Below are 19,948 nucleotides of genomic sequence, written 5' to 3'. Positions count from 1 at the left end.
CACGCCAGTCCCCAAATCCCACTTGTTAAAGTTTATTGTTAGAGCAAATCCCTCATGCAAAGACAGGTTGTTGCAGCAACAGTTTGTCAACTTTTAACTTCACTTGTTTTCTATTCTCCCATCCCCAAACCTGTCACCTCCCATAACGGAGCTGCTTAATGGGATGTCAGAGGCAGGGAGCCTGTGCCAAGGTTATCAACAGAGCTCCAGTAAAATACCAGCCTTGCTCTCGTGTTCGCTTTAAGCACCTATCCTGCTTCCCTGCAGCATTACTGATCTGTTACGGGCACTGTTTTGCATCTTATTTTAAGAAGGACCAAAACCACGTTACAACAAGGAAATTCTGAACCTCACGGACCCCTCCCCACCACGGTATACCTAAGAACATAGCACCCAGATGATGCGGGGTTCTTGTGAAGCCTACCTCGCACCAGGTGCTCATACCAAGAGCACAAAGCTATGCACCTTCCTGTCTGTTTCTTCCTCTCCCCATGCAAAAGACATTAGAAACCTCCTACCTTTGGTGCACCTGCTTCGCCCCCATATGCTGAGCTTGCAGTATTATAGAGACATTGCACCAAGCATCGATGCACCCACAGCACTCCAATCTTCCCCAGGCTCAAAGCCTTTTCAGGGCTTCAACGGAAAGTTTAATAGCCCAGAGTAACGCCTTAAGGCAAGGCTGAGGTGTGAACTGTGGGAACCACAGCAGTTCTTAAAATACGGAGTGCTCCCGACAACGCTGCTGTACCAGCAGCACCAGTGACCTTGTCACTGTGCGTGCTCTCATCCCGCACTGATGGGGCCAGCAGAAGACAAAGGAGAGGCAGCACTTGCAGAACACGCGCTCCAACAAGCCTTTTTCCAGAGTGTTTCTGCTTTGGCACACAGGAAGGAACTCATTCACAGAAGCCAAAGTCCTTTTCAGGCAGAAACATTAAAATGATGACCCATTCTGAATATGCCCAAGCAGGACCTAAATTTAGATTAAATCCTGGACTCTCCCACTAATTTCAGGGGCTTCAGTGCCAGCTCTTTCTGGCCCTCTTATTACTTTTACAACTGATGTAGCTCCACCGTGGTATCTCCTGACTCACACTCGGTGAAAGGTTCATGTAAAGGCATTAGCTTTATTACCTCCAGAAACATGTATTACTATATTACTGAGTTAAAAACGTCATGCACTAAACCTAAAAGCCAAGTTAAAAGTGTGCATATAAGGCAATATTTTTGACACCTGTTACCCAGTTCCTTTACCTTGATAAAAGCCTGAACACAGGATTACCAAGCAGAGCAGAGCATCTATCACAACTCTGATTTTAGCTCCTTTTCCCCAAGCTTTTCTTATGCAAAGAACAGTTCAGCATCAATCCACAGAGGTAAAACAGATCCCTGAGCCTTTTCCCTCAACATACCTGTCTCTAAGAAGTGCTGCAAGTTGTTAACTTGAAAAGACCAGCAAGTTTCCTCATGGAGTCTCTCCATCCTCTTTTCTACATGAGCAACTCCACCGTTCTCAGCCTCAGAGAGGCTTCCTCATCCCTATCAGGAGGAACAGGAGATCCTCAAATTACCACCCAGCCCTGCTTCTCACAGCATTTTATTTCAGCACAAATGCCTTGAGATAATTGGGATCAGCAGCAAAGGCACACAAGTAATCCAATCTCAGGGTCAAAGAAGAGGCTTCATTACTACAGATCCTGTTGATAACAGAGCACCACTTTCCTGCTTTGCTAGCGATTTACCAAAGTATGAACTCTAAGAGGTTTCAGGCCAAGAAAGAAGCTGATGCTGAATTTCCTAAGACTGCAAATTGTTTACAAAGTGTAACCATGCTAAGCCTAGAAACCCAGGAAGCACAAGATTCACTGCAGCCTAACACAAATATTCTCAACGCAGGGGAGCATTTTCAACACAGCTTCTGGTGCTCCAGCTCCCTGCCCTCTCCAGGACAAGGCAGAGCCCTGCTTTGTCCCCTTCACAGAGAGTAAAGAGCAGCGTGAACACTGAACTAGCACGGGACTACCCTATGGTCCTTAAAGTTTCAGCCTTCATACCATTTTTCTATGCAGTTGCACTATGAAAAACCATCCCCCTTCCCCAGCCCTTAGCCATTTACTGTGTGTTCAACAAACTTCAGCAGAATATCACACAGCACACATCCCAACACCTACTGTCAACCAAATTTACAGCCTCAAACAACTCAACCGGGTCAGTTTGACGAGAACTATTTTCCATGAAGCTACACGGACTGTCATTCACTATACTGAACACATGTGGAGGGCACAAAGGTTTGTTCCTGTTTTATAGAGCAGAAAGCTGGGGCACATACAGTAAGAGATACGAGCTACTGTTTCCCAAGAAAAGTGGCAGCAGATGTGGAAACTGATCCTTGGTTCTGTTCAAACCCAGCCCAGTGCTGTAGCATCACTGGCCTGCTCATCTTTACCTGTATTTTAAAGCAATCACATTTAAGAACGTGTCTACAGCAAGATAATACCTTTTATTTTGCATGTTGCAATAATGCACACATACGTGATCCAGTGAAACTGGAGCTCTGCTGTCAGTTGGTCTATCACAACTGTGAGCCAGACAATATTTACCCATTCCTGCCAGACTTTCTTCCACACCAGTGTGCAAGTCAGAATTCCCCAGCACAGAAGCAGACACAGGGTGTTTAATACCAAACACAAAGGAAAACAGAAGTGGTTATGTGCAGAACACCTCCCACAAAGTTTGATCCTGCTGGAGTGGCAAAAGGAGCAGCTTTCTGTGTAAAGCACCCGCAAATTAAAAACAAACAGAGCTGCCTGGTTACAAAAAACTGATTAAACTCCTAAGCCCCTCAAAGTAGGAGACTGTTTGCTATGGAGCTATGTAGCATGTAGAGATGGTACAGATGTTTATTGCCGCTTAAGTCATCGACAGAGTCTAAAGCAGGACTTGAATGGGTCTCCCAGAGGCTTCTGCTGGGTGGGATAAGGTGGCAGAAGCTTGCAGTGCAGCTGGTAACTACTTGCATCTTACACAGCTTCTACATGGCGAAAATGTTAGTGCCTCTCACACAGCTTGTGCAAGCACTCACTACAGAATGCATCAGGGAAGCTAGCAAAAAGTGCTTCGCTGTCTTGTCAGCAGATCACAGAAAGCCTTCTCACTCACATTTATCCAGTTGGAAATGCAGGTAATTGATGTGAACTTGAAAAATATGATTTGGAAGAGGGGAGTGAGGAAAGCTTCTCTCCAGCATTGCTGTTCCACCCAGCCTGTACTCAGTCAATCATACCAGGCTGGTTAATCGGTAGCTCTATTATCACCTTCCTTTCCTGCATTTACTTTGGGCACAAGAGGCACCAGGAGGGAAGCTGAAACCAGAACAAGGGGTAAATATGTACATGCTGCAGTTTGTTTGTTGCTGGTATCTGAAAATAAAGAAACACAATCGGAAAACAAAATATTCAATTAGAACAGCAAATGGTGACTCTGCCTGCCCAAAAGCAGGTGTCTCCTGTTGTCTCAGGGACAGGAATTAGGTGTACGTTCCCAGCCTTCTCTTCGGACAGCCAGAGCTGCATTTAGAAAGCCCGGAGCAGCAGGGAGGATAGATGTGCGAGGGGGCACCTCTGCTTAGGAGCTGTAATTCCTAAGGAGGGCTGAGATCTCTACATGCTGGTCCTCAGAGCTTGGAGCATGACAAACATCTGAGCAAGGGGATCCAGCTGCATCTTAAACATCTGTCACGTTATAGTCAGGAGACAGGAACAAGAAGCCACAGAACAGACACTGGTAGCACAGGGGTCTGGACACTCCCTCCCAGCCAGAGCAGAAAACCAGAGCCCATTTGCTTAAGACGTCCAAGTGTCTGATATGCAGGTGAACACTCTGACGTCTCCCTCATGCAACCTTCCAACATTTTACTTCAAATGGAACTAGCCTGCACCATTGCCGTTTCTTGTCCTGAGTCAGTCCTTGAAACAGAAAAACAATCTAAACGCAGCCCTTCTCAATTATGCAGTGCTACAGAAGCACAAAGTAAATCATTCAAAATATAATTTGAAGCTATTATTATTTATATTGTGGCAGAGACCCCAGGTGAACTCAGAGTCCAAATGTAACAGGTGTTGCACATATTTTATTTCAATTAAATACAGTAATAGGGAGACCAGCCCAAGGCTACAGGGAGCCAAATTAGGAAACTGCACGAGAAATACAAATAAAATGCATCACAGACTCATTCAAGTGATGATCACAGGAGCTTGGCTGGCTGCTCCTCTGGGCAGCTCTCTTTATTACTAAGGTATGAGCGAATCTGTCCTCACCAGAGATCCCCCTCTGCGTAACATCGTCTGCTGACACAGTGGTCAGCCATGACTTTTGCTGAAGGGGAGGAACAAATCCTGGAGCTCCACCACCACCGTCTCAGACGCACCCTCTCTTTCCTAGGGAGAGGAAATGAATCAGACACCACCACTGACCCTGCACGGCAGCCGGGGAGATGAACATCTCTGAGGCAGGCTGGATGCCAGCTATTTGTGTGATGAACTGAAAGGTTTGTCTGAGTTTGTACAACAGCTGAGAAGTGAATCCAGGCGACTGCTGTTCAACCAGGAGAACATGCATTTACCCTGAAAAGAACTCTGACTTGCCTCCTCAATCCAGCATTTTGTCTGTTTTCACACACCTGGGCACACAGACCCCTCCTTAGGCACTCGCTCTCTCCTGTGCCCTACTCCAAGCTCCCAGCCTCCTGACGTGCTGGGGACAGCTGCAAACATCTCCTGCTCATTTTAACAGCTGCAAATGCTTCCAGGTCTGCTGCAGGGCAACAGCAGGAGAGAATCTTGCAGAATCCAATCGACAGCTGTATCAGGCTCAAGCTGACTTGCGCATTCATTATTCACATAGGCTTTGATTTGTTCAGTGCCAGAAAACAGCAATGCCTCTGCTTCAAACTGGCCATAATCTCCAAAGCTCTGCAATTGTAGACGTTATGATTACAGAACTGTTCGATTCTTTGTATTTCCTAAAGCAACAACTACGTGCCTACCCACGTGAAAGCCTGTGCTCGGAAGCATTGTCACAACCTTTGTTTTTCTGCTTGTTTCTCTCTCCCTCCAAGTCTTCCTTACTCCCTCTCTAATTCATGAGCATGGCACTGACGTATATCCAAGGCCTATTCATGCATGTTCAAGCCAACCCATGCAGGTAATTAATCTAATTAAGAAGTGACTGTATTTATAGCCAAGTGATATGTATAGTTCATATATTACTGACCTTCACCTGTTATTTATCCCCTTCAGCCCCCAAGCTGAGTCAGCTGGAGCAGGACCCAAACCAGGCCTTTGGACATGGCTCTAAATCTCTGCATGTAAGGGAAAAAGTCCACAAAATGAACATTCAGGTGATCTGTCACAATAGAAACTTGGGCTGTGCCAATTTTCTTCCTGACGCGCTGCCTTCTGCATTTACCAGTGTGGAAAAGTAAAAACACCGAAAGTTCTTTCATAATATACTTGGCCTTGGGGCTGAGCCACTCAGGATGGGAAGCTGTATCTACAAAAGCATTACACTGATTTGGGGAGAAATATACCAGGAGCAGTGGAAACATGACACTAAAATGTTTGCCTCTTCTTTTAGATTAAAAGAAATAACTCTTTCCTCATATACTTTTTTTCCTCAAAAAAAGTATATGAGACAAGTTGAGGACAATTTTATAGGAGGCCAATGACTATTTCAAAGACTGAAGGACATCTGACTTAAGTTTAAAAACTAATGACTGACACAAGCAGCACATTAAAAGTAAATTCTGACCTTTCCTTTTTGTCACAGCTATTCCACCTACCCAGTCACCTTTTTTTTTTTTTTGTTACCCCTCCTTCCATTTTTTCTGTGGAAGACTTCATGCCAAACAAAACCAAAGCCCTGCAGGACACCACCTCAGAACAGATGCTTGCTTAACTTTCCAGGTCTAGTGTGGATTGGCACCTCTGTTTGGACTGCCAAACAGAACAATTTGTTACTCATGTAAAGCTCCTGAGGAAGCCTTGCTGGCTGAGGCATAACTTTTTCCCTTTACTTTCCACAGAGCAGTAAGCAAAATGAACCAACTCCTGTAGACCCCATCCCATTTATCGTTACCTCCTCTAGTAGCATATAAGGTGCACAGGGGATTGAATAGTTATGTGAAATAGATACAATTTCCTACTTTTGTTATTGAGACTCTGGCATATTCCACTGCAGAGTCTAAATGGGACTGTTGGTCTTTCTGGTATTAGCATTTCCATTGGGAAGGCCATCAGTGCTAATGAGAGTTCATAAGGAACATGTAGGTCTTTGAAACAGGCTTGACTAACAATTGCAAGGAATGCCAGTCATCCGGAGCACAAATTTAACTCCCTCCCACACAGGCCTTTTGTTAGCTTGCTGTTTACAGCTTGAAGTTATTGACATCATAAGCGTTGAATCATAAAGCCAGAATTAAGAGAAAGGATCCCCGCTTTGCTTGTGGCTCCCTCCTTTGTTGTACATCTCTCTCCCCCTGCTTTGGTTCCGCACCTCATTCAGAATATGTGACACATGCAAGTCTCAGAGGGATGAAAGCTATAGCAACAGGAGTTGTACACCTAATTCTTGATGCAGAGTGCTAAAAGTGTACCACGCAGCATCACATTTCCTATTCATAAGGCTGTTCATGTTTTCATTCATGTTAAACTCAGGAGAGAAACTACACAAATTCTGTAAAAGGGAAAAAATTGAGGGCAGCAGGTCTGACACGGACTCTTAGCATTTAGTTTATAATGCTGAATTACTTTGGTGGTGATGGTGCTGGTATAAATGGGGCTCGCACCTGGAACCAGGAATATCAGCCTGGAAGCATAACAAGAAATGGGATGGCCAACTGTCTGGGGATTACCAGGGGCTTGCTTATTACAGTTATGTTCTCAGTCATGGCTTTATCTCAAGTAGAGAGGCTGATAATTCAGCATCATACACCTGGACAACACACACTAAATTCCAGTTTGGATTGGCTGCTCTCGTATGCCATCCACCACTTTGTTTGCAACACCATCAACTGCCACAGTTGAGACAAAGAGACCCTCACTCCAGAATTACCCTACAACTGCTCCTCTGGGCAGAGAACTTGCCAGGAACAGAAAAATGACTCCTGAGTTCTGGCTCAGTGCCTCCCCACTATCGCTGCAGGAACAGGAATAAGATGACAGGACAGAACTTCTCGTTCTTTTAGAGAACCCCTCAGGTCTCACCACGGAGGAGTAGTGATGCAGGCTCGCCTATCCTGGCTTTGCCAGCCAGCTCAGCTCCACTTTTGCTGGACAATTACCCTGTGTGTGCAGGCAGCCCACCCAAGGCCACACACCCTGGCCTGGTAGAAGGACACCAGAAGGAGGCTGCTGGGACCCTCAGGGAGCTCCTCCCAGGGGCTGTGCAGACACAGCCAGCAAGGAGCTGCGAGGCACAGGAGCACTGGGTAACACCTGAACTTTGTGAGCATAAGCAGACCTGAAACAAGGAACCAAACCTTGAATACATTCTCCATTCAACTCTGCATTGGTAAATAACACATAATTCACAGCTTCCCATCTGTGGGCTGAACACTGGCTACTTACAAACAAATATTTTTACAGCCTGAAGGAGATACAAGTCCTTGCACTCTTAGCTCCCACATACAGACTGTAGCAGGTATCAGCAGACACTGCAACTATCACCTGAACCCAGACAAAACTAATTAACAAAAGAAGTACTAATTAACAAAAAAAAGTAACAAAAAAAGACTTACCTCTGTCTTTGTGCAAGGAAATGTCTGTTTCTTCAGCGAAGTGAGAAGACCCATGGCCCTGGCAGGCCAGTAAGAAAATGAAGTTCCTGCCAGGAGCTCAGGGCCAAGCCCAGCACGGCCCAGCCTCCCTGCTACCCCCCACCTCTATTTTTTTATTATTATTTTTTGAGGGCAAGAGTGAAGGTCGGTGGCCCTTCAGCAAGACCTCTCTCTGCTGCAGCCTACCTGAGGTACATTTGTGGCCATTACTGCTAGTGCGTCTCAGGTGGACCACGGGGGGGTGCTTGAGTAGTTTCAGGTGCTTGAGTGGTTTCAGTAGTTTTCATTTTTTTGAGTAGTCTCAGGAGTTTCAGTTTCAGTAGTTCTATTTAAAAAAAGAGAAGAAAAAGAGAAGCTCTGCTCGCCTGTAGTAAATACTTCGGTGGCTGGGAGGTGCTTCCAGAATATTCCAGGCTGTCAGCAGCCTTGCATCAGGTGCTGAGGGTTGCTGAAGACTTAGCAGGAATCAGCTTGATAGCTCTTTTGAAATGCAAAGGTGTGTTTTGTACTCTAATTTTCCTTTGGGGTTAAGCTTTTTTTTTTTTTTTTTTTTTTTTTTCCCTTCCTCTCCTGGACGTGGTGCTGGTTCCTGTGCCGGCTGTTAGCGCTTCACGGAGATGCGTCTTCCCAAAACGCGAGGAGCTAGACTCCTTACTGAAGCCTGCTGCAGCCTGTGGTGAGTTTAACAATTACTTATGTAAGTAGTGCATTTTTCTTAGGAAAACAGCAATTTAACGATGAAAGTTACCTGCGTCACCTCAAGCGCGCTTGTGTTTTAGGAACAATTACCAAGCAATGGGTGATTCTGTGGAGCACAGTGTGCTGCAGGGTGTGCTCAGCAAGTGGCTGTCTACCAGGCACAAAGCCCTAGTAGGGATCCTGGCTCTGCTGGGAGTTATTTTTTTTTTTTCCTCTGTGGCTCTTGAAAGTGTCCAGGGATGCCTTGCTCAAGTAGATTATGGAGTTGTAAGTATGCGTGCACCATAGCACCCTCTCCAAATATGTACCCCAAGTGTTAATAAGGAAAGTGAATAGCAAAAGCCTCCACACTGAGCTGCTGCAACTCTTAATAACCAAAACCTTTCAGAGTTAACATTTCCTATCAAAACAACTTGCTGACTACTGCTGGTGTTTTTTTTTTTTCCCAGTGGAATTGATGAACTGGTGATGTAGTTATTTACTTGAAGCTGATATTCCCATGCTGTTCATTCACAGTATTTAGTATTTATGAAGTCAAAGTATCTTTTTAATTATGTTGTCTTTTTTTTAAGAGTCTTTTCTTAACCTACAGGGCAAATGGCAACCTCATGGTGAGGTGAGTGGCTATAGCTCACCAAGAGTTAACACTTAAGATCAATAGAATCGCCAAATCTTGGGGAGTGGGAGGGAGAGGCAGGCACAAAGACAGAGCTTCTAAGGATCCTCTGGATGTGTGATGGGATCGTTCTTGTTTTATTGAGGACATCTTGACTGAGCCCTGAACCGGGAGCACAATCACTCACCATTAAAATTAGTAGGAAGTTTTATTATTGATGTGGTCTATGAATCAATGCTGATCAAACCCAGTATAGAGCAAGTCTCTTAGCCGTGCCTATGGAGAGAGCTCCCTTGCAGCCCGTTGGGCATGAGACAGATGGGGTCATGCAGCTATTGTTTGGTAATAATTTTAAAATTGGGTCTGGATTTGCATCAACAGCTGTACACTGATTGTATTTATAATCGTTCACATTAAGGTGTTGTTTGCCTGAATTCTGGTTCAGATGGGAAGAGAAAAGAAAACTGCTACACTTCAAATGGGAAAGGGAGCTAGCAGTGCAGTTCAACTGAACTCTGAGACTTGGGGAGGAAAAGGTTGTAAGCATCTGGAAGAATCCCTCGTGGGTGTTTCAGTTTGCATAGGAATGTGTGAATAAGATATTTTTTGAAGCTCTTTGTAGAATCTTACTTTGCTCAATCTGCATCTTAGTATTTGGTGCTTACTTCTTATGACTAAAATTGTAGGTTACTGGAGTAGAATCTTCTGTATGTTTACTAATTCTTGCTGTTCTGTATATAGTGCATTTAATTCGTTTGCTGACAGAAGTCAGACTCAGAAGGAACTTAGATTCTTATGTCCTTATTGTAGGTGTCTCTGTAATGTGAATGATTATTAGGGTGTAATTAGGCACGAGGTTATTGTCCTGAAGGGATCGCTGTTAAAGATGACTTGAGTGTGTAAACAGGAAAGCTATTGTTAGGGCTTGCAGAGCACTCCTTTGCAGGAGTGCTTTGTCCTAGTGTGGCCCCTCATCTTTGGGACAAGAAAACTGCTGCTGGTACCAACCATGAGCCATCTCTGTATGTTACGTGCATCAGGATTTGTATGGATAGGGAAACAATTTTTTTCGGTATTGCAAAACAAGGTACCATAGACTGCATGGTTGAAAACAGCTCTGTAGGCTCTCTTTTTGAATAGCAGGAAAATGGTTTTGTTAGTTTACCTTTTAGTGAGCCTGAAAATGCACAATGCTGGAGGTTACCTCGCTCTTAGGGCTGACAAGTGCCTTTTGTAATCTAGACTGCCCTACGCTTGATGGCTTGCATGCTTTATGAAGCATCTCTCTTTCTAAATTTTCAGGTGATCAGCCTGTGTTGAGTGAAATAGGCTGGCTTCCCTCACAGGGCTGTTCCTTCTCATAGATAAAGGCTATCCTTCTGGCTGAGATGTCTGTGGCTCCACAGACCTGACAGTACATTTGTGGGAAGCAAAAAATGCTAAATACATAAACGCGTCTTTCCTGGTACCCGTTGGTCCTGGGAGAATCCATCCCAGGAACCTTCGCTAATGAAGGAAACCTCCCAAACAATCTGAAGATTACTTTAATAGTTACAGCTAAATTTAACAAGACCTATTCAACCCAGAAAATATGCACTAAATCCAGACATGGGAGTTAACTGAGACTATATATGAGATAACTTAATTGTTTACTTAAATCTGTGTACCTGGGGGTCTCTTGCTGTGTTTTTCCATATGAAAAGAGCAGCTTTGGGTCTGCATAGCATTTACTTTAGATTGAGTGAAACAAGAATAAATATAGCAACAGAAGTAAAATCTTTATTAGAGAGCAGGTGTGCTGATCTCCTCTTCAATGTGCTGCATTAATTAGGCCTGCAGCATTTGCAGCTGCCTCTACTGAAGTGAAGAAGCTTGAAAATATAAAAGTGCAAGAGCAAGAAGGCAACCTCTATAGAGGTATTTCCCATTGGTATTTCATAGTGTGCTTTGGTGATTTAGATGCAGCCTTCCTTTTAGAGGGATTGCCAAACAGTTGTACTCAGGCTACTTCAAAGCAATACTCAGAAAATAAAATTTCTTTCTTCTTATGTCCCTGAGGAGGTAGGGGAGAGGCTGTTCAGTCAGTGAACACAGCCTACACAGCTGAATGTCTCCGTGTGTGTCTGCTGCTGCTAGCGCTGCTGTGATGCATGATGATTTCTGTTCTACGTTGGGAGTCTGAGCAAATTAAGCTTAGGAGACCTCAGTCAAAACATCTGCATCTCTATTTTGACTTACTGACTGTCATAAGGACGTTGTCCAACACTGTAGTCCTCATTTCTGACTTTCTAAAAGTGTAAATTGGTAGAAAATTGCTGAAGAGCTTAAGCATTGCTGTTGAGTGAAGAAAGATCAGTTGTTCTAGCAGGGTGGTGTAAGAAGATGGTGTGTCTCTTCCTTTCTGGTCATAACCAAAGCTACCAGAGAAACTCTTGTTGGATCCTCACAACCAGTCACTCTTATTGAGATACTTTTGTAATAAAGTAAACCTTTTCCTGGTGCAAAATGCTTTTGCTTAAGTTAGAGTTTTGCATTGGGAAGAGGTGTTGCTTTTTGGCTTTGCTTTTCCTGACTCTGTCCGTTGTTGTGAGCCATTCTGTGGAAACATTTCTCTGTTGTGTTATTCCTTGCACCCACTTCTTTGGGATAATCTGTTTCCTAAAGAGCATAGTCTTGGATACCTGGAGGGGCTTTTGGCTCTTCCGTTAATGCTAATTGTTATGCTTAATTAGTACAGTAATATAACATGGAAAGCAGTTATTTTGAAAGTGCAAAGTTAGAGTAGACAAGAATGCTCTTGCTTAAGCAGAGAGGATGACTAGTATCAGAAAAGGGGTAAAGTTTGTTTACAGGCTCCTGAGCAAAGGTGATATGAGCAGTGAAAAGTTCAACAATGATAGACTTGTTAAAAATTGCCCTTGACTGCTTACAGGCATAATTTTAATTTAAATGTAATAAAAACCTAAAAGAGAAAATTAAGCTGTGGAAAGCAGTTAAAAAGTCTGTCTGAAGACATCTGCAAAATGGCTTTATTCCAAGCAAATATAAGAAAACTGTTTGTTTTTTATTGTCAAACAATAATAGTGCCTTCATTTATACAATGCCTTTTACAACAAAATCCTTTTCATAGATTGCTTCCAAAACAACAAAGGTTGATTTATTTTTAAACCCTGTGCTCATAACCCTTTTCTTCCCAGCAACGTAGCATCTCTTCATCACAGCAGTAAGCTATGGAGAATGGAGCAAAAGGTTATGTAGTAAGCAGAGGGGCTGTTTGGCTGGGTCAGGAGGAAGCAGGAACCTCAATTCTTCTGCACGTCAGCACGTTTCTCTTTGTGCTTCCATTTGTGCAGAGCCTGGTCGCATTGCTCTGTCAGGAAACCTTGTCTCTGTGGGGCCCGGTGCAATGCATCTGAAACTAAAGGTGGGGGAGGCTTGTTCTGCTTTAGGTCCCCTTTATTGCAATTGGTGTATTTTTCCTTTTTTATCAGGCAGTCCACTTTCCAGCTTTTTGGAAGTCTTTTGCTGGTCCGTGGTATGTCCAGGTGCTGATAGATGTGCTCTCTCTGTTCGTGCCTCTTTCCATTGCAGTCTTTTCAGAATAGGAAGATCCCACTGAGGGCCGTGGATTCTAATTTTGTTTGGTTTCCTTATCAGGCCTCAACATGGGATGTTCTGATCGCTTCTCTTGCAGTGGGGACAAAAATAGACACCTCTATTTCTCATACATGTACTCTATAAAAATCCCAGTGCTTTCTACAGATAAAGAATACTTCTGTTGTGACACGGGTCATAGACACCAACCCTGTCATCTGAGGATCTTGCAATATTTTGAAAAGTTAGTCAACATAATCCGTAAATCATTAAGGAGTCGGGGGACTGAGGAATATCAGCTCTCAGCTGTGCATGCAGAAATGTCTTTGGCTTGTAGCTGGAGCTATGAGGCCCATCACCATAGTCCTGCAGAATATGAAGGATTCTGTGGGGAGCTGTGCTATGGCTATCCCTCTAATGATCTGAATTTGTCTCTTCTGTGACAGGAGGTCAGACTGCCTTTGCTTTCAGTTCAGATTTAGAAATACGAATGGGTATCATGGCTCTTGGTATGGAGAGGGGAGAGAGCATAAGATTCAGGTAGGAGTCAAGGTAGGAAACTTGAGTGTAAGTTGTAATAGGGGCATCAGAGAGCCTCATCTTGGCTGGGCCCTCACTGTGCTCTGTCGTGTAGAGTGAGAGTCAGGCTGAACACCTGGAAATGCGTCAAAGGGAGTCAAGGAAGTAGATTGGACCAGAGTCCCTCAGGAGGCTTGGTAGTATTCAGGTCTTCCAGCCCAGAACACGGAAAAATCACTTCCCATTTATGCGATGGCCTTGCAGATGGAGACAAGAAGGATAAGCTGAAGCTTGCCAGCACAATGAGTGGGTGGAAGGAATCGCAACATGACATCAGAGCATCCAAAGGAAAAGTTAGTCCAGAGCCATTTATTTTAGGCATGGGAGGCTGTAGCAGGTACACTGCCAATTGTTCTGAGGTACCTGTTTTAATCCCTTGGGTATCCACTGTATGTCTCAGCTTCCCCAAGGGAGCGGCTGGCTAGATGACCAGTAATTACAGGTCTGGTGTCAGGAGAGCAAGTCAGTGGCAGAACCCAAACGTAGAAGCCCCAAGAGTTCCTACTTTAAGCTTAGTGCTTGAAAGGCAGGAATTAAATCTTTCCCTGGGTGAGAACTTGATGCCTACAGCCAATTAGTAACAGCTATAAAATAGTGCTTTAGCCTAAAAATGCTGACAGAATTTAATGCGCTGTATGGAGGTGTGGGGGGGTTACAGCTTAATTAATTAAGTTTTGCAAAGTCTGTAATCCTTGGACAAAGGGCTCCGTAAATGTAATATGCAACAGCTACTATTAATGCGAGTAGTTCCAGTTCCCTACAGACTATGGACAGGCAGTGCTTTAAAAGAGAATCACAGGTGATTCATGCTTAAGAAGGAAAGATTGGGAACCTGGCTCATGGTGTGGCTGCAGTCAAGGTGGGAGACTTGAGGATGTCTCCCTCTTGGGAATGTTACTGAGACTTGGGCTTCTGAGCCTCTTTCCCCTGCTGCTTGGGAATCAGCATGTGTCTATCCTAATTACAGAAACTGCAGGGACCAGAGCCCCTCAGCTACCCGTCATTCACATTGATGTGCATCGATTCATAAAAAGTATTAGCTTAATCCACAAGAGTGGTTTTACCCTGCTGGTGCAACAGGCTAGCAGCATGTACATGGTTAAATTTGAGCTGATTGTATTTTATCGAGGATTGTTCGCTCCCAGCTTTGTCATCCCCTGCCCTGGTGACGCCGGCAGGGTTTGGTTACAGGAGCCCCTGTGTGGCTGTAAGTGCCCTGCATGGCAGGACCTTGGAGTACCTCAGAAGAGCGAGGACGTCGCAGAGACTTAACGCTGCACCACTTTGTGCTGCCTTCACGTGAAGGACGTGAGCTGCTACCAACCTGGCTGGCAGCTCTGTCTGCACGCGATGGTTTGGATCACAGGCACAGATCTGTCAGTGCTGGTGTAAACACCCCAGGGGCATGGGGCTTTTCCAGCAAGAAGCTTTTCTGTAGTGCCATCAGTGCTACCTGAAGAGCTCCTCGCAGCAGCTCAGGCACTGTAAGCTCTAAGGGTTGCTTTTTATCTGCTCTGTCTTCTGGGGGGTGTTAAGCCATGTCACTTCGCCCCAGCGTGGTGGCCTATTTATCCCAGCTGAGGCTGGCTGCGCTGCTGCCCGTCTTTGAAGGAAGCTGGCTCCAAGGGTTGTGCGCTTAGCTCTGAGCACATCCTCCACGCTGAGCTGGAGGAGAGAGATCACACAGACCTGCAGCTTTCTGTCCCCGATTCCCACTGCAGGTGACAGTTGGCTGTTATTTTGAAGGCTAGAGAGATGGAAAGATTCGAGGCTGTCTGCTTCCCAAGATCCCTGTCCTCTGAGGGGCCAGCGTTGTGAGCAGGGGGTGTCTCTTGGATCTGCTTGGAGAGCAGGGTGGGAAGCGACAGAACATCCTGGAGCTCCTTGCCTGGGCTAGGCAGGAGCATATGGGCCTCACATGCATGGGTTGTCCGTCTGCTGTTGGAGTAATTGCTCATCTGGCTAAGAGCCATTCCAATTCAGATGTTGAAAAGGAGTTGCTGGCAACACTTTGCAGGTTTCAGCCCTCCCTGCCTCCTTGTTGTCCTAATTAAATTTATTGTTAAAGTAGAACATTAAAGACATTATCACAGAGCTTTAATCTGACATGCGTAAGGCTCTTTCTAATCTAAGCTTCTAATGCCCTTTCATGAGCAAGGCAAAATAAATAGACATGAGTTTGTGGAGGCTAGAATGCTTGAGGGATCAGCATTTTGAGGATGGGGCTCTCTTTTTTTTTTTTTTTTAAGCTAGCATGTGCCCTGCTGAGAGGGCTTGGCGGTATTATGTTGTCTAAACCTGGTGTTTTTGCAGTAGTGCATGTAGGAGTGCCAAATGCGGTGGTTGCACTTGGTTGTGCTCTGGGAGTTTGCAGTGTCCATCCAAGAGCTGGAGTTCCCTGTTTACTTTCCAATGTCGTGAGACTTTCGTAATGCATATTTGAATTTAACTTGTGTGTTTTTTTTTTCTAAGCCCCTTAACTCTGCATCTCTTGCCTGTAATTGTGAGGCTTTAGTCTGTCTTGTTTTGCTCAATGAAAGCAGTAATCACTTGATTACAAGAACTGAAGCTTCGGATTTAAAAAAAAAAAAAGTCAACTGTAGAAATAGGTGTCTCTCCTACACACATCCTATGTAGTCACCATGTCAGTCACTTCCCAGAGCCATTCCAAATAGTACTGAGGCTTTTCAGAAATAAAGGACTGTAGAATCTGAGGTCAGAATTGCTCTCTTTTCATCAGCGACATAAGAATAAGCTACATTCTTCAAGGTAGAGATACTCAACAGGGTTCAGGTTATTAAGTGAGCTGTCAGGAAAGTATTTGACTGTATGTTAACTTCGAACCTTTCTGACTTCAAGTCTTATTGCAAGGACAAGACCACCTTTGTGTAAATTCAAAGTATTGCTGTCTGTCCTTTAAATGCAGGGAAGTAATGTGAGGAAGTAAGCCCCTGCTATGACTCCCTGTAGGCTGGAACAGGGTGGGGAAAAAGTCCTGCCTTGTATTTTAAGGGAGCGTGCGACATTCTTGCAGTCAGAGTAGTTATAAGGAGTAACAAGTAATTTTCAGCTTAGTTTACACAGTAAGATCTTGCTGGGGAGGTTGTCCTGTCCTAATGTCTATTTTCCGACCTGAAGTTCAGAATGAAAGTTCAGTTGCAGGTACGTTTGGGTTCACTCGATCTCTAAACAAGCTGGGGATTAGAGGGAGCATTTGTCTCTGGTTCAAATGAGGCTAAAAGGTTAGGCTTTGAATTTTGATAGGATTGTCTTTCTATATCAGTATATTGAGTAGAGGTAACTATGTAGTCATATTACGGTGGGCATGTGGTGGAACTGTGCTACAGCTTTCACAGGGTATTAGAGTAGCAGGTCTGAATCTAAAATAACACCGATTTAATATTACCTTTCTTCTTAAAAAAAAAAAAAAAGGCACTCCCCAGGAAAGTATTTTTTTTTTTCTTGGTTGAAAACCTTAAACAGCAATTTCTACTGAAAATTAAGAAAAATCCCAGCTGTTTTGGAGGCGAATATTTGCTTTACTTGTTCTGTTGTGATGACTTGGTCATGCGGTCTACATGGCCACTCAGTTTTGGGCAAGGAAGAGTTCTTTCATTAGCATTTTTAGAAGGCAAAAACTTGGGCAGTAGTTGTGCATTTGTCTGATGAATCTTCTTCCTAGCGTATGTTCAATGCTTGGATGATTGAGTTATTTAAGTGTATTTGAAGGTTATGACAGGCACCTGTAAACAGACAGATATTGATAAAAATGTCATTTGGAACCAGATATCTGCCTTTCTTGCAATCCAATTACTACTGATGGCGAACAGCCCAGAACTAGCAGCAAAGTGCATTAACCCAAACGGTGATGGGCAGGCTGTCCTTAGAGGGAATATGATCAGGGCCTTATTTACCTCTTGCTTTGATGTAACTCCAGGAGTTAATGGAGTTATTTGTAATTTACACCAGAGCAAAACAGGATTGACTCCGGACGTGTATCTGGAGGCTTGTTGTAGACTTACTTAAGCACAAAGTATTGACTAAATGGTACCAAGGCCAGAAGGTGACAGCTCCAGTCTTACCAGTTCCTACAGTTACCTTTCAGAAGCCTTGCTTTAAACAAATCATTTTACCATGGAAGATTCCCTCTTTTATCTGCACTATAAATCATTCTGAAAACTGTACTGGGCATAGCAAAATAGGATTTTTTTTTTTTCTGGCAGTGGCCGTGAGAGAAATGTGCTGTCTCTGAAATGTGGGAAATCACATGGGAGGTGTGGGGGTGGTAAGTAATTTGGATACCTGAGGTTCCCCTGTTACATCTTAAAAAGGGATTTGATGATTCTACAGAGGGACTATTTTCTGGGCATGCAGGACTATCAATGCATCCAACAACAGGGGCTATTTAAAAATCATTGCTCTATCTCGGGAAGTTTGGGCTGTATATCAGGCAGATCACAAGGTGGGTATTCTTAAGCATGCTTGATGTGGATACAGTTTTTCACTCTGAAATCTGCTGGGTTTCAGATTGCTTGAAGTTCTTCACCTAGTTCATAAATCTATAATGCTTTATTAAGAATTTTAGGAATATTAACAGCTCAGTATTTTGGTGGCTTCATCGAGGGACCAATATTATATATCTCCTACTCATTGGTAAGTTGGAGATGGCTTCTCTGTCTGGAAGAAACAGCTTATTCTGCTGTTTAAATATATAGGGTGGGTTTATAAAGAGAATTGATTCATATGTGTTGAGTCTAGAAGAGACAATTCAGCTTATTCTTCTGTTTAAATGTATAGGATGGGTTTACACAGAGCTGATTCATGGATGTTGAAACTTTGGATCAATCAGACTTTACATTTTTAGCACTAAATCAGAATTGCACATATTACAGACCATAAAATGGTAGCAAGGGAATGGTAAAAGCAAGAGCAGGGGCGCAAAAGGAATAAAACCAGGTTTTGTAGCTCTGTGGTTAGAACAAAAGAGTAGAAAAGCAGAGCTGCCCAAACTAAAGCCTGCCTTCTGCATCTGGCTTGTTAGAAGAATTTATCCGGCCGGTAAAATTCTTTGGCTTTTTCCTGAGGGCGCCTTAGAGGTGGGCAGGAAAAGAATTTGATACCGTGTGAATTTTTATAGCCAGCTGACCAGCAGAGTCACCTTGACTGAATTGCTTAGTCTTTCATAGCTCCCCTAATGCTTCTGCCTTGTGTTTAGATGGCAAGTTCTTTTGGATGGACGCTGAACAATTTACTCCTGCCAGATGCATCATCATTCTGCAAGATAGCAATAATAACAGCACCGACTCCCTGTCCTGTCAGCAGCTAGATTCATATAGTATTAAGTAGTTTTAGAGGTTGGGTTTTTTTCTCCTGTCAGGTTGTTAATGCGTCTTTCTCGTTCTCCATTCTTCCCTTGGCTTGTGCAGAAGAGGCTTTTCCACTTGATGTCAGGGAATGTAGCATGCTTCACCACTGCATTTGAAGCAAACTCAATGATATAGTTTCATTTGAAAAACATCAAAGCGACATAAGAGGATGTTCTCCTGGCCCCATCCATCAAGGGAAAACAACTTCTCGTAGGGAGGATAAAGCTATGCTTCAGTGTTCTTCATTGTACATACCGTAGAGAACTGTAAGACCACGCTCTCGATTGGGGTGCCACATTCCTTGGGGAAAGCCAGAAACTAACAAACGTGGCTGTTAACAAATGACAACTTTTGCCCACTGACTCTGAGAAATCTTCAAAGCTTATAAATAGGATTGTTTTCTGCTGTGATGTGAACCGCTTGTGGGGGCTACAGTGTTTGGATACACCAACTAGTAACTTTTTTTTTAAACAGATTTTTTTTTTAAATGGACACAAAGTGCTATCAAATTATTATTCTTTTTAAGATCTTAGTATTCCTGGATGAAGAAGAAGCTCTCATTCTGGTTACTTCTTATCTCCACACAGGAAGGTAATGGCTGTGGTACTGCTGTGAAGTTCTCTAGGTAGGCTGAAGTACAGAGCTGTCCACAATGAGATTATCATTTGGTGGTAGTCTTAGCTTTCGGAGAAGTGAAACCAAAAAGACAAGGTTAATGGAAACTGCATTTCATCTGGATTGCTCTTATTTCCTATTTTATAAGCTTGTGTTCCATGCAGGTGCTTGGCTTATATCTTCATGCTGTCAATAAACCCAACACGCTTGAGGCAGACGGGATTAATGCAAATTTTAAGGGCTATATTTAGAAGTAATTTAGCTATCATCAGTCAGAAGGGTGGGGAGAGATGTGATGGTTATTCATACTGATTGGATATTCTATTGATAGAGATGCTTATTAACCCTAAACATGTCTTTCTATTGTGGTTTAGGTCTCAAACAACAAAAATATCATCCCTTGAAATTCAGATAGAGGGAGGCAGAATTCAAGTGGAGAAATGAGCTGGGAGGGAAGTAGCAAGCTGGCTAATAAGGCAGACCACTGAAGCTGGCTGGATGACACGGGAACAAGTGCTACATAACGTGCCAAGCAGTAATGTAGGAGGAGCGAGGTAGGCAGCTGGCTGATGGGGTTTCTTTTCATGGTACAGGTGTGTTCACTGTGTTTGGAAATCGGGGTGTGTATTTTTTTTTGTTTCC

General features: G+C 43.8%; 1 protein-coding gene and 1 long non-coding RNA gene across 16 annotated transcripts in view; one reads left to right on the top strand and one right to left on the bottom strand.

Annotated features, from left to right (window-relative positions):
• LOC121058789 overlaps positions 1-8,880 on the bottom strand; it is a 33,402-nt gene extending 24,522 nt beyond the window's left edge. For 4 of the 8 annotated variants that reach the window (XR_005814348.1, XR_005814347.1, XR_005814344.1 and 1 more), the window contains exons 1-2: positions 7,799-7,995; positions 1,416-3,422 (exon numbers count right to left, since the gene is read on the bottom strand). This is a non-coding gene — a long non-coding RNA (uncharacterized LOC121058789). Of the gene's footprint in view, positions 1-1,415; positions 4,974-7,798; positions 7,996-8,023; positions 8,369-8,585 lie in introns of those variants that run through there. The other 4 variants (XR_005814349.1, XR_005814345.1, XR_005814346.1 and 1 more) reach the window with 4 other exon arrangements.
• CSMD2 (CUB and Sushi multiple domains 2) overlaps positions 8,396-19,948 on the top strand; it is a 332,069-nt gene continuing 320,516 nt past the window's right edge. For 5 of the 8 annotated variants that reach the window (XM_040534777.1, XM_040534774.1, XM_040534780.1 and 2 more), the window contains exons 1-2: positions 8,396-8,513; positions 9,571-9,688. In XM_040534777.1, coding sequence (XP_040390711.1) covers positions 9,598-9,688 — 91 coding nt within the window. In that variant the 5' untranslated portion in view covers positions 8,396-8,513; positions 9,571-9,597. Of the gene's footprint in view, positions 8,514-9,139; positions 9,495-9,570; positions 9,689-19,948 lie in introns of those variants that run through there. The other 3 variants (XM_040534778.1, XM_040534775.1, XM_040534773.1) reach the window with 2 other exon arrangements.

The sequence above is a fragment of the Cygnus olor genome, chromosome 23 (assembly GCF_009769625.2).
Source record: "Cygnus olor isolate bCygOlo1 chromosome 23, bCygOlo1.pri.v2, whole genome shotgun sequence".
Classification (NCBI taxonomy): Eukaryota; Metazoa; Chordata; class Aves; order Anseriformes; family Anatidae; genus Cygnus; species Cygnus olor.
The sequence above is the reverse complement of the archived record's forward strand: the minus strand, read 5'-3'. Positions and strand labels throughout refer to the sequence as shown.